This window comes from Mizuhopecten yessoensis, unplaced genomic scaffold (assembly GCF_002113885.1).
Source record: "Mizuhopecten yessoensis strain PY_sf001 unplaced genomic scaffold, ASM211388v2 scaffold10789, whole genome shotgun sequence".
Classification (NCBI taxonomy): Eukaryota; Metazoa; Mollusca; class Bivalvia; order Pectinida; family Pectinidae; genus Mizuhopecten; species Mizuhopecten yessoensis.
The window spans coordinates 53,110-68,245 of record NW_018408722.1 but is presented as its reverse complement, the minus strand read 5'-3'; the positions used below and the strand labels follow the sequence as shown (position 1 = coordinate 68,245).

The 15,136-nt window shown below is 34.1% G+C and overlaps 1 protein-coding gene across 1 annotated transcript in view; it reads right to left on the bottom strand.

Moving 5' to 3' along the window:
* Window positions 1-15,136, bottom strand: part of LOC110462411 (mucin-2-like) — a 115,584-nt gene that overhangs the window by 48,846 nt on the left and 51,602 nt on the right. Inside the window, exons 14-26 of the mRNA XM_021516358.1 lie at window positions 14,681-14,779; window positions 13,397-13,594; window positions 12,532-12,741; window positions 11,057-11,236; window positions 8,428-8,753; window positions 7,491-7,590; window positions 6,924-6,974; window positions 5,330-5,431; window positions 4,833-4,898; window positions 3,332-3,385; window positions 2,499-2,570; window positions 1,830-1,883; window positions 695-763 (exon numbers count right to left, since the gene is read on the bottom strand). Coding sequence (XP_021372033.1) covers window positions 695-763; window positions 1,830-1,883; window positions 2,499-2,570; window positions 3,332-3,385; window positions 4,833-4,898; window positions 5,330-5,431; window positions 6,924-6,974; window positions 7,491-7,590; window positions 8,428-8,753; window positions 11,057-11,236; window positions 12,532-12,741; window positions 13,397-13,594; window positions 14,681-14,779 — 1,581 coding nt within the window. The remainder of the gene's footprint in view (window positions 1-694; window positions 764-1,829; window positions 1,884-2,498; window positions 2,571-3,331; window positions 3,386-4,832; window positions 4,899-5,329; window positions 5,432-6,923; window positions 6,975-7,490; window positions 7,591-8,427; window positions 8,754-11,056; window positions 11,237-12,531; window positions 12,742-13,396; window positions 13,595-14,680; window positions 14,780-15,136) is intronic.

Below are 15,136 nucleotides of genomic sequence, written 5' to 3'. Positions count from 1 at the left end.
CACCGCTGTCGTTGATGTTTCGGCTGTTGTTCCTGATGTTGCTGTTGTTGATGATACCACTGATTTTGTGGACTCTGTACTACCTTCTGAAGATATCTCTGTTAAACGTAGTATTCGCGATACCGGTTAAAGATAATACGACTCAGATATATTTTTGATCAGCTCTAGATTATTTAGTGTCCATTACAGATTATAAATATAACGAAATATAGTCGTACTTGTTTAGTGTTTAGCGTTGACTGTGATAGAAGTCGAATGAGAAAATCATGTTTTCATATAAAACAGACCTACCATGTATGTATGAGACGTTTTGTGCATTAGTATATCGATGTAGATAGGAATGATGATATATCTGCTAGGATACGATTCAATATTGTCACCGCTGTGAACACGTTAATTGGTTTTAATCCAGTTTGTAGCCGTGGGTAGTGTATTCTGCATACTTTTTCTAATGTTTGATATGGTAGGCTATATACGTAAAACTTTTATTGCGTTACGGTTCTCCATCAGATAAATGAGCAAATTCAAGCTAAGAGGTGAAGAAAAAACCCACTACACGAGTAATGTATTATGCAGTTAATGAAATGCCCCTTTGAGATTTTTCTTCTAGCCACGTAGGGCAATATCTAAATGGTTGCATATAAACAAATATAAGTAAGAATTACTTAGTGCCGTACAAATGAGGGTGCATTACCTGAAACGCTTTCTGTGGTTGAGGATGTTTGAGATGATGATTGAGTAGGAAGTGTCAGGCCTGTACTTTCTTGAAATAAAATATTGTACAGTTATTCACATTGCTTTGTCGATGCTTTCCCGACCACCAAGTGTAAATGGTGCTTGGGTAACTGCGAATGAAGGGATTGGAGGTGTGTCGTGTTTGCTTTGAGGAATAATGTAATAATAGATAAGAACATTTTGTTTAGCGCAACGAAGTTAAGACATAGTTTGTTCAATCATTTGTAATAAGTCCTGATGCATTTTTGTGTACCCATATATACAAAGATATATAATAAATTATTATATAATAAATTCTGATTTGTACATTTGATATATTTTGAAACTACTTTTGTATTTTTCACACATAATTATCATATCAGATATATTTCTGCTTGGGAAGAATGTTAAGAAGCAGAATTTGCAACGCTGTTTTACGATGCTCGCAATTTTGGAAATATAAAGAAAGTTTGTTGAAATGTAAAAATGTGCAATACCGTTGGGTGAGTGCAATGTAACAGTTTGTGCTTAATGAAGCAGAAGGGTGTGCTGTTATCAGAATTTGGGTGAATTGTGTTTCAAGATTGCAATGCAAATATTACAAATGAGATATTTAAATCAGCTGCTCTAGATATTTTGATCTGTTGCAGTTTGTAATGACGAATGGTTCTGTCATAATCATGGTCTGCACAGCATTATCATAAATTACGTCTTTTGCTCGTGTAACAATTTAATGTTATCACTAAATCACTAGTATTTAAAATAATATATTTATTGTTACTTTGCCCCAAAAATTAAAAAAAAAATCATTCTCCAAGACTTTCCTATTTGAGAAAATACTTTCGCATATATATTGACTATTGACAGTAGTTCTAAAAGTAATACATCATAGGATCCACTAAGCCAATATTTTCCGAAGAATTGAAATAAAATGCTCTGCTCATTACGTATTAATGTTTACAAACTGCCAAGTATTATGTTGTATTAGCGGCCAATACAGATTATGAATTCAACTCTCAACACATATGACGCATGATTATATATTTTACATCTTAACTAAAACATTCATCTAGGTGCATAGTAAGGAAAATGTGCAGTGTTGTGTATACATGTACCTGTGATACCAGTAGTTGGTTTGTTCACTAAGAACTCAGTACTCCCTGTTCCAACTGATGATATGTAAACATATCCATATACAGTCATTATTAAACTGAGGAAATATTAACAGCATAGTGAAATAATTGGTTCAAAATTTGAAATTGTTGAACTTTTGAAAAAAGGCAGTTTCAAATATATAGACTGAAGAAAAATCAGCAAATCAAATATTGTTCATCATCGCTAACTTAATTAAGCCTTGTGACTATCTGTGTAAGATTAGTGTTAATGTAATGACGTCATTAGAGTAATGATACACTGGGTTTTCCCCGCTTAGTTACGGTATCAATAGATTTTTGTTTTACTTCCCCTAAAACATGTTATCCAAGCACATTGATGAATTGCCGAATAAGGCGCGAAATAAAACATGTTTGGTTGTATTTATGCAGTAATGCGGTAACTTTACAAAGTTGCCACGTGTTGACATACTGTTATTGCAGGAGGAACTTATTGAACATTTTTTTATTTGCGAACATTTGTTGAAGGTCCTGCATTCACCTAAATAAAAATGAAATTACTAGGATTTCTTGCTTCTTTAATGTCTATACGGAAGATGTTACAAGATTGAAAATCCGACAGGTTGGCCACATTGATTTATAACGCAATTTCTATAGATGTAATTCACTAACCTGTTGAAGTGGTCGATGGTGCCTCTGTTGTGGTTGCGCGTGATGGGGTTGTTGCTGTGATTGTTGTTGATCCTGTTATGCAATTTAACACATACAATGTATGGAATAGCAAGTATCTTCCTTATTCTCAAAGGTAAAATCAATATAACATATAATTATGTACCTGAATTAATTGAAAATAACCACATCAGTGGTTCAGTAATTTCAGTGCGTTTTCTTCACGCATACATCATATCAAGAAAAGTTACCTTCACTTATGTTCGTAACACGCAAACACAAAGGGGATACGTAACACCCCTTTATTTAAGAATAATTCAGTGAAAACAGGGTACCGGTATTCTGATTGTAGCTTACTAAAAATGCACAGCACACTAAAACTAAATAAATCTTGTCAAAATCTCATAAAAGTATTTGAAAATACAATATTCATCAGAGGCAGTCGACTGGTGTTGAAGTAGTTAGTACAAAACATTTTCTAACCTACATACAGATAGGAACAGATTATAACCACTGCGATGGCTGTGCGCATCTTCTGCACTAAATAAATCATTTCTCGCTAGGTACTCTAACTCATCATGCATGCATGAGTTATTTATATTACATATAATTGCAAAGAAGTAATAACGATTGTGCAGACCAAAGAATTTGTCAAATATTCAGGGCAACCCACCTCTGTTTCAAGACAGAAATATTAACACTTACATGTCACAGTATATCACAGAGATATTAAACAATTATACAACGTAAATACAGTAATCACTTATAAAAATATATTCTGTTTTAATTGGAGGCTAATTATTGCGTAAAATTCATCGTGAAGTATTGCTTAGTACCTCTTGATGTCGTCGATAATGACGTAGTTGCACCAGTGCCTTGTGTCGAGGTTTCTGTTATTTGAAAGAGATGTAAAGATCAAATGTTATTCGCAGTAACTTATCGGGAAAAAGACCTGCTAGGTTAATGAAATGTCTATTTGCTTTGTTTCTATGTTCTAATCATAAAATCCATGCCAAAAAAGGTATAAAGAAAAGCTGCAATAAGTGTTATTATTTATTGTGTGGAAATAAAAAGGGAATCATTGAATCCAAAACGGTATCATCAAAAGAGACTCATATACAAAAAAAAGTCCAGGTTCGAAAACTAGGTTATCAGCATAACAACATTAAAAAAAAACCTGTTTACAGGGAGACAAGTATGTGTGTAACAACGAATGAAGACAATTTGAGTCATGTAAGGGATTTGTTATATTGTGTTAAAAATCAGGTCAGTTTATAGGAGAGCCTCTTTGGTAGCATATCCAGAAAATGAAATACACAACGAACAGTCCCTTAACTAGGGCAACAACCTCGACGTTCATAATCTATTCTTTTTTCATTCTGACGGATACAAGGGATCCCACTAATGCTGGAAATAGCTGTCATTATAACAACACCACCAAACTACATGTATTGAAATGTAATAGATGGAAAAGCACTTTAGCATCTTACCATAGATGACCTTTGCATTAAGTCAGATTCATAAGAACACAGGACACAAATCGACTGGAACTTATACAAAGTGAGTCATTTAAAGAACGTGTTAAGCATTTTGCTGTTCCAATTTCATAATGAAATCAATGATGACGCACGATTTGATCAGATAAGATTTATTGTTAAAAAATTAAAACATACCTTATAACATTAATTTATGTAAAGTTCAGTGAATCTTTTTCATATTCGTATCTTTGACTGTAAAATTCAACTTAAGTCACATCAAGTTAAGAGTTGTGATTTGATAGTTAAACATAGTTCCCAAAGTATTTAAAAACTGGTCAAAAGGGATCTGTATTGTCCTAATTCTCTAGAGGAAAATACAGAAATGAAATGAAATGTATGACTATCTGTTTTGTCTTATTTATTAAATCAAAGTGATTAAAATGTAAAAGTGATATCAAAACAATTATGTAAAGCTAATGTAACAAATAATAAGGGTGGAAAGTAAAATTTTATACTTGTCAAGTAACTTACAAAACAAAACGAAATCCTTGGAACAGAACACTATAAACAAGGGCAGTTCAACGACACAATAGTCCGTAGTGAAGTTTAAACCTGACATGGATGGATGATGCATGAAAACCACGTCCATGAAACAAATGCACGGTTGCCAAATTTGATTTTCTCATAACACAATGAAAGATAATGTACTAATTGTTTGACGTTTAATTGTAATGGAGGTACAAATGTGGTTGTTTATATGTCGTTTAAACAAACCAACAGGTCTATGTTGTTTAAACAACATTAAATGCAATGTTAGAGTAAGGTAGCAACGCCTATGAGATAAAAATGGACAGAATACCCTGTGTTGTTCCAGTTTCTGCTGTTGTTGATGGTAGTGTTGTTTGTGTTGTAACTACACCTCCGCCTTAAAAAGAGATCATTTGAAACAAAAATGAAAATAAACTAAAAACAATTACCATTTTTGTGTAAGATCAATAGGTATAAGTTCATTTAAATTTTGAACAATGTATCTTGTTTAAATGTTCGGATAAAATATTTTGCTACACAAACACACAGATAAATTTGTACTTCAATACTGCGAATGCGCTGCTGTCATTTATAAGTGTTGTAAGAAAGGCCCCCAAAGCTTTTGGAACGTATGTCGTTTTGTTATTACTTAACTGTACAGCCGTTACATTATAACTTATATTGAATTTACTTACTTTAATAAATAAGTCAATGATGATTGTTAATCGTTTTAACCATCATACTATATTGAAGTATTCAGAAACAAGTCTGTGGTTGCGTATTCTGGATTTTAGAATGTGATAAGTGTATATCATTAACAGTGAATACCTTTTGTGCCCTCAGAAATTGTTTCGAGCGATTGTGTCGTTGTCGAAGGGAAAGAAATTGATGGTTGAACTGTTGTGACTGTGGGTGGTTTTACTGCATGTCCTGTGAGGTAAAATGCTTACAAAATGTATTTGATATAGCTTGTTAAAATAAAATATTTAAACAATTAACTATGTTGTAAAGTAATGTGATTAGTGTAAAAAATATTGTGAACATTGAATATGGAATGCAAATCAAAGTGAAGAAAATTATACTACGCGTGAAACATGTATGCATTTATAATTCAGTCACATTGTGAAATATCATCTAGAATATGTCAACTCTAAATCAACCCAACAAAATATTTGCCGCTTCCAAAGTGATTTTATCTTTACATTGCATGTATAATTATTGTTTCTAATGTTTTTTGGAGTCTTTCGAAGTCTTAAATAAGGTTAATATTCAAGTTTCATAACGCTTTTTGATAATAAAAGATCGATAATGTGCATCAATATGCAATGTAATTATACAAAGGGTTAACACAAGTATATCCTTGTTATTGTACTTTAGATATGAACAAAACAGGCAATCGCATATGCACAGAAACACAGGTACACTATTATCTATTTGATAAAGGGGCTTACGCAAATATGCATATATTTAAACCTGATTAGGATTTAACAATAATCATTATATTGCAGCTTCTTAGTGAAAATAACAACTGTATTGAAATTACTACTTTGGGTAAAATTTAACTAACAGCGATATTGCGGCAATCTGAACGGCACCTACAGTGTTTATAAAGTATCGATAACCCTCTTTATCAATTGTTATGAAGAAAGTTGCCCACCAAACTATATAAACGATAAACGATTATTTTTATGAAAGACAGTGAATTAAAGCTGACGGTGGTGACAGGAGACAGATATGACCACGTTTTTTTTATCAGATAAAGTAATATTTTTCTATACATTTGTAATTCATCGTCACAAAACATGGACTGTTCTGAACCTAAGAAGCTAAGTGAAATGCACAGAAATCCAAATATGTGTTCATTACTTGAAAATACACAACGTACTTTGCAACCATTCAAGAAGCTGTAATGAACATTGTCACTTACACTAATCATAATGTTCATTCATTTAAAGACATACTCGCTTACCATTTTTATTTATAAAAAATGACCTGTCGAAGGCACAAGTTTTTGAAAATATATTAAAAGCACGTGCCTATAACAACAGCTCAGCCTTTTACCTGACACGATCCGACCTTTATGTTGACTAAAACAAGATACTAATACGACCAATTCCTGTCACCTGTATTTATATATGTTTTAAGGCTTAAATAGGCAAAGTATTCGGCTATGACTTCAGCTGTTCAAGAACAATTTGCTTCTATATTGCCAATATTTTACTAATATAAGCTATGCAATCAATGTGTGTTAAATATAAAAAACACCTCTTTTTTAGTTTTGTCGCTAATTTATAAGCATGTGAGTAATCGGAGTTGAATAATTATACATAATATACATGTATATTTGGAGTTCATTCCAAGCCTATGTTAAAATCAAACTTGAATATACAGACATGTATGAGGCAAACAAGAAACAACATACCTGTTGTTGATTGAGTCGAGCTAGCCGTGGTTGTCGCTGTTGTTTCTCCTTCTGTTGATTAAAATAACTACAGTGTAAACATGGTCAGGTAGAAAAAGTTGTGTCTTGTCATAAGTATTGCATGGAGTTATATATATTTATGGATATACACAATATCTGAATATTTAATCCGTGTAAATGGAAGTTAAGAAAGAAGACCTAAAAACGATTTTAATACCAGTGTAATTGTTTTCACTGTCCATATCGCACCATACAATATGAAAAGATACGATACAAAGCAATAACTGAAACATGCAAATACGATAACGGAAAAAATACAACTACATCGGCCGTGAAGAAAAATTGTAAAAAATACCATGTTGTTTGGTCATCACCTTAATGGAAATGAGGTATCATCAAATGCTAAATGGTGATTATATCACGCATATGGTATAAACATACGCCAGGTATTTATAGTATATAAAGACCAACAGATGTACACTTTTTAAAGTACATAAATGATACATATTTTACTAAATGTTCAGCTGACATAAATTCATACAGGACAATGATTTAATAATCACTTACCTTTACATTGAAGTATTTGTATGTGAATTCTGTATGGACGGTTTGGTTTAAATTTCTCATTCAAAACGATTTTAATTTTACTAAACTCTTCATTTCCCACCTGCAAATACAAAATGTACATATAATAAGCAAATAATAAACAAATGTTCGTTGTATAACCTGCAGAATCCTTATATCAAGATTTTTTTATTTTTTCTTAAATCGAGATAGATTAACATGTATCTTAGTCTGTTGGAATCAGGTTGAACCTTGCGTGGTTATTCCTATAACATATTATTTTGCTACAATGAAATACATTATATATCATGGATGAAATAAAAAGAAATGTTGGGTTTATATATCTTACTTTAACGTTATGCTACCTTTTGAACACTTGCAAAAACAACATCGATGAATGACAGCTAGCAGAAATATACTTTGCAAAATGTCAAAACTCAGTATATAACCATTAATCATGTATAGGAAATGCCCACATTTGGTGGGATTTAATTTTAAACATATCTCATATCCTTTTTAAAACTTCTCCATTATGCACAAACATGCACTCACCAAACTTTAAGCTAGATTTGATTGTGATAGATTAACTGTTAATCCATGTGACTCAATAAGGAGTATTCGCTCAGGATAAATGGAAATGAAAAACGTAATACCAGGTCACTGTATTAAAATATATGAACGAATTCACAAACCACTATGTTCATCTCTAGGTCATTCTCTTATCAAATGCGAATGATTTAGTGTTTGTCATTGGTTATTAACACTGGTAAAGAAAACCAGTTATCATTGACATCAAAATAGCAGAACGAATCTCTGGTTCAACCCATAAAGCATAGCCTACACTACAACAAGAAACAAACTGTGAAATGGTTATAACAGTACAATGAGTGATACTTATTCAACAGCAATGATGGTTGTTTTTAAAGCAATGTACCCTTACCAGTTTAGGTCTTGGCTCATATGCTGAATCAGGGAACTCCAAAGTGAACGACTTCACATTTCCATTTTGTAAATCATCTGGTCCTGTGATGACCAGTCTGACCGGTGAGATAATTCTACTGAATACTAATGTTATTTCAACATTTTCCGGTATATCGGCATATTCTGCAAAGCTATCAAGAAGTGCTTCGTTGTCATCTAGATCAAATGGTGTACCATCAGGATATTTAATATTGATATTATCGGTATTGATGAGGTCCGGTCTCTTCATAACGTCCTCTTCCTCACACTCGTGCGTAGTAGTTTGAGAAAGGGTTGTAGTCGATTCTTTAAAAAACACAATGGGTAACAGACATAAATACTTTGACAATATTTATATTCTTACGAACATATCATATGTCTTTTGCAAAATAAACATTAAACTATGTCTTGCAAATTAATTGATACTATATACATAATATAAATGTTGTAGCATCATTGTTAGGACAAATTTAATATGTTTTATTTTAAATATGTTCCGAAAACTTGTTTGTTTGTTTGTTTGTTTGTTTGATTTTGTTTAACGTCCTATTAACAGCTAAGGTCATTTAAGGACGGCCTCCCATGTGTGCAAGATGCATGCGTGTAGTGTATGTGTGTGTATTTTGGGAGGCTGCGATATGTTCGTGTTTGTCTCCTTGTGATAGCGCGGAACTGATGCCGACTTTATAGTGCTACCTCACTGAGACATACAGCAGGACGCCCCACCCGGTCACATTATACTGACAACGGGCGAACCAGTCGTCCCACTCCTAATTTGCTGCGCGTTAAGCAGGAGTAGAAACTACCATTTTTAAAGACTTTGGTATGTCTTGGCCAGGGGACAGAACCCAAAACCTTCCTCACCGAAAACACCCTGCATTTTAAGTATTATATGATAATGCATTTTATTGTTATTTTTTTAAGGTAATACGATTTTACGTATCTGAGGTTTGTTTACAGAAATGATAAATTTGCTAGGGTTGTAAAGTCATTTTTCTTAATAATGTGCGTCTGCATTAGCGGGGTTGCACGACAGTACATGATGTCAGAAGTGTGCGTACGAGGGTATTCCGTCTTTGCGTATTGCAGGGTTATCTTCTCTTGAGAGCAGGTATTGATTGTTACGTCATTGGTTTGTGAGAGTAACGTCATATTTTTTGAGAAAATGACGTAATTTTCTCATACAAACCAATGACGTAACTATCAATACCTGCTCACAAGAGAAGATAACACTGCAATACGCAAAGACGGAATACTGTGCGATAATAGCGTGTGCACAGTTATCGGATAGGTATCGTTTATTGATATCTATTTAGGAATAGGATGTGTATATAAAAAAATCGTATTTAACCTTGTACTTGTATCTTTCCTTTTTACCAAGGTTATTCTGTTTTTCTAACATAAATGGATATATTGCTCAACAGAATTATTTTGAAATTACTTTAATCGATAAGTGTGGGGTTTATGGCCATACACTCTGTGCATCTAAACAAAGCAACCTTAATTATTACCAATTATCTGTGAATTACTAGGAAACGGATACAATTTTGTATCACTAGTCAACTGTTAAGGAGGTGTGCAATTTCAAAACAAAGCGAAACAGACACAATGAACAAAAGTAAGATCCAGTTGTGTTTTGATAAATCGTAAATCATTAAAGAACTCTATTCTTCTCTTGTAACATTCGTTGCATGTTTTATAGTAACACGGATCTTGAAGATTGAGAAACTCCATGCAATTCACTATACGTTTGTGAACTAGTAGTGAATCTAATTGACACTATAATATCATTATTGGTAGTTTAACAGTCATTGTTATAATATATCATCCATAATATCGACCAACCAATCAAACTTTATAGCACATATGTGCGCGTAAGTTGCAAATCAGGGCGATCGATTGTGAAATCTCACATTTGTTTACACAATTTGCGGACGATGGGCGCAGGGTGTGCGCAAAGTAAATGTGCTGTGTTGTCCTTTTTTGTTCCATAGAGGAATACAATGCAAGGAACAGGAAGAAATTTTAACTTTGTTTCTTACCTGTAGCCTGCATATAAAACCCTTAGGTTTATATATATTCATTGATAAACTTTGACAACTCAATATCGGACGCTTGTAAAATACTTTCTTTGTGACAGTGAGGCCGATCATTTTAATCTTGCCTCATTTTCTCAAAACCTCTCTAATAGAATTATAGGAATATTTCTAATAATTAAAATTGACAAACTTAAATTGTTCGCCATTACAGGCATTTCCGGTTCAATTTTACTTCCCTATTCCCTAGGTTGAAAACGAACACGAGTGTTTGGCAATTTTAAGAATGTTTCCCCGAGGGTTGAGATTCCCTTATCTTACCAAAATGAGGAAGGGGTGAATTATCTTTTTCTCTTACCCTATTCGCCCATTATACACAATGTAATGGAAACGTTACATGTTAAATTCAGGGTTGACGTGACGTTGATGGATTGATGGCGTGACGTCAAAACAGACGAATCTAGACTAATCTGTCCTATTTTGTGAACTTCATGTCGATAGCAGGAAACGCCGGGCAAATAACAACCTGGCCAATCATTTTTGCTAAATGAGTCTGATGTATAATGTGTTTACCTGTTGTACTCTGGGTAGTAGTAGGTTGTGGCGTACCAGTTGAAACAATAGACGTCAACGTCATAGTTTCTGACGGAGAAGTTGCTACGGTGTGTGTTGTGCCGGCGGTCGTTGTTGATTGTGAGGTAGTGGAGAGCGTTGATGAGGAAGACGGTGTTGTCATAGTTCCAATTGTTGACACTATGAATGCAACATATAATGCAATTCCAAATAACCACGCGCACATATTTGTAAAACAGATGTTGTTTGTCACAGTATTTGTGGGTTTTTTTCCACAAATGAACTTTTCTGTGTTGACGTTACCTTTGACCTAGCGCTGTTATATATACAGGTATATGTACAAGCATATTAACATATATGCACATAACAAATAACGACAGAATGATAAAACATATACACTGGATGTGAGGAAAGAAACGCTCGTTTCATGTTTATATGTATGTATATATACAGGCATGTTTGTGAGGATGAATTTCAAAATATAAAAAGTAAAAAATAACGGTTTATCGCTCAGGCTTCAAATGCAATACGGTATCAACCCGACGAGTCAAGATTTGAAAATCTAACCGAACACAAGTTGTGCTTTTCCAGTAAGTACGTTATTTTGAAAATTGGATGAAGTACGAGAGAATAAAACTCAGCAATAATGTTTAATTTATACCGATAGTTTTTGACTCCATAGAGGTAGTTATTGCTTCAGAAGGAGTGGTCGTTAATTATGGCGTAGGACATTGAGTCCTTTTGTAGTGGTAGAGCCTTTTAAATAAGCGATGAATGAATGTGTTGCATCATATTTTTTCAAAATCATAGCAATCACATTGACCGATTACAATTAATATTGGTGTATAAAGCGATGACGGAATTAATAATATTCTATTTTATAGGCTATTTTCTATTTATTACCCGCTGCATTAACTATGAGTTGACGTTGAGAAAGATGTTGTTTGACAATTGTTGCTCATGTACCGACAGTCGTTGCCTCACCTGGAACTTGTGTTGTTGAACGTTTCATTTTTAACATTGATTGTATCAAACGAACAATATCTATGCCATAATACTGGTTGTTTAACGTCAAATTAAAGGTGAAGGAATAGTTAAAAGGATATCATAAAACCATATGAAACGGGATAGCAGAAGTTATAATACTTGTTATGTTTAATTCAAAATAAAATATGCATCTTTGAGAACTCTACCTGAATCTCCATTTAAAACAACTTTTCTCCAACAATCACTTACTTTACATACTATTATAATGATGTATTTGGTTCGTGCGTATCCGATCTGCATTGCATTTGTTGTTTTAATTTGGTGTTCAGCATCGTATGCATTTTTGAAATTTAGTGTCGTTTAATATGTTATGAAATTCTGGTATCGTTTTATAAAAGAAACACTGCAAAATTAAAAGACATAACGATTGTTTCGAATGGATAATATATAGACATACATCCTTAACATTGAATGCAATGCAAACGCACCTGCTGTGCTGTGGAATGTCGAAGACGCTGTTGTACCAGCAGAAGACACAGTTGTCGGTGTCGTTGTTTCCTGGTAGGGCTTTGTTGTTGCAGATGTAGGAGCGGTCGTCGTTGTTGGTGCCTTTGATGTTGAGGTAGCAGTAGACGTGGTTTCTGAAATTATCGTCGTCTCACTAGCAGATGTTGATGAGGTGCTTGTTGTTGTCGAAACTGAAATTAGGAAGGGGTTTACACACAATTGTTCAGCAGGTAGGTTTCGTTTACAGACGTCGTTCATATGGATGCTTGTGACACCGATTATGTCGTATGTGAATTCGTAGATTTTGTTTTTTTCTCTTTATTGCGGCATACACTAATTGCAATTCAGTACACCATATGTGACGACCGTCAAAATGTCCTCCTTAAATCTACTAGAATCTATGAATCATTTCAAACCTTTAGATGAAGAGAATAGATCTGATTAGACTCTGAAATAATGTTATTGAAATACATTCAATAAAAGGCTCCAGGTAAAGTTTCAAAGATTTTGGTCGTCAGTAATCCTGTCTAAGCAGGTTTTTTGACCAGATAATGTACACATCAAATGCAACCCTTAACATTGGGACACATTTTGCGTATTCTGTATAGAATCAAGTTTTGAATCAGTTATCAGCTGAATAGACAGTTTTCGTTTTGTCAACTTTAATGCGTATTTGCAATCATGTAACGTCATAATGCAAGCACATTTCACCATTGGTTTTCATACAAAGTTGGAAACTTTGGTTCTGGTATGGTATTTGTTTGTAATGTGACTGTCATGAGAGACGACATTAACGCTTCCCGATCAACCACATATATCACAATATTGAATGTCTTGTATACAGACCTGCTGTACTTGGGGAAGTCCCGCTACTTGTACCAGTGGTGATTATAGATGTGGTTGGTGATGTTTTTTCGACAGTTGTCGATAATGGTGCAGTCTTTGTTGTTGGTGCCTTCGATGTTGAGGTAGCAGCAGACGTGGTTTCTGAAACTGATGTTGTCTCACTCACAGTTGTTCCTGATGTGCTTGCCGTTGTCGATACTGCAATTTGAAAGGTGGATCCTCGAAATATACAGCATGCAATGTTTTTAAGTAGAGATTATATTTACAGTTATGGAATAGCACAACATTACACGATGTGCCGTATGCGTACGATGTTTGCACGGTGAGTATTCTACGTGCACTCGATAGGAAACTGTGCCATTAGATCGTAGCCGTAGTGTCTTCGGAGCCGTCATACATGCACATGTACAATTTTTGCGGAATCGGTCAATATCTACATTTTTATTATTCAGAAGCTGCGACCATATTGCATGGCGCATCGAAAAACGAAAAGTAATTTATATATTACCTTAAATTTTTGAATACTGATGTAAAGATTTGAGCAATTGCAGCTGGTAGATTGAGAAATGTGACGGCTATTTACTGGTCATTTTTGTCCCATAAAGAATTGTCTTAACAACGCAAGTAGTTGTGCCGACGGTAGTTTGTTCAGACATGAAAGGCTTATATTGAGTACGAACAGGGATTGAACGTTCAGATGATAGGATGTTTATAAGTCAACACGTATTCACAATATTAGGACCATTTACTGCCATTCTATCGTCGTGTAAGTTGTTAGAAAAACACTATGACTTGCATTCAAAGCAAAAGTTGAATTGGTTTATAAGATATTTTGATTGCCGGATCGTCGAACAGATCGGAACTGATGCATTGTGAACATTGTTTAACATGAATGTGAATGGCAACAACTAACTCCATATATATTAATATGTTATGTCAATGTCTGACATAACAAATATGTTTTTAATGCAGATACACCTTGTATTAGGTCATACTATAACAATAGACGTATGCTGCATATGACAAACAAATGAAGAACAAAATACTGATTGGTGTCCACCTTTTTATGACTGCTGTTTTAGTCAGATAACTTTACATCTCTTTTTTTGCTATCCCTTTCCCTGTTTGTTTTGATGCAATGGTGTCGAACTGTTGTACCTTTTGATATCTCAATAGAGACAATCAACAACAATGTTTCATATGCAACATTAATATTAAAACATGCCGTACGTTATGGATAATACAGGTAGATACAGTTCAGATGTAATAGCATTAAATCCATACCACCAGAACGTGTAGACCCCGTAGAAGTAGCTGTTGACTCAGTTGGAGTCGTTACAGAAGGCTGCGTCGGGATAGTTGGCTTTTCTGTTGTGGTAGAGACTGTAAAATGATCAGCCAATAACTACATTATATTATGGTAATTTAAGATTCCGTACATTGTTTTTCGTGAGTTCGATTTCACACAATGAAAAGAATATGAATTATTTTTAAGAGATTAAACGTGGGATAATTAGAAATCTCCTCAGCAAATTATGAACTATTTTTGTTTTGATGGGAATTTACCCTGAGATGGCGTTGACAGGGTGGTCGTTGCAGCTGTTGTTGCTCCTGTACCGACAGTAGTCGACAAAGACGATGTGCCTCCTGAGGTTGAGACACCTGAGGTAGACGATGGTTGGGTCGTTGTCTCACTTGAAACTTGTATTGTGGAACCTAACATTTTCAACATTGTTTTAC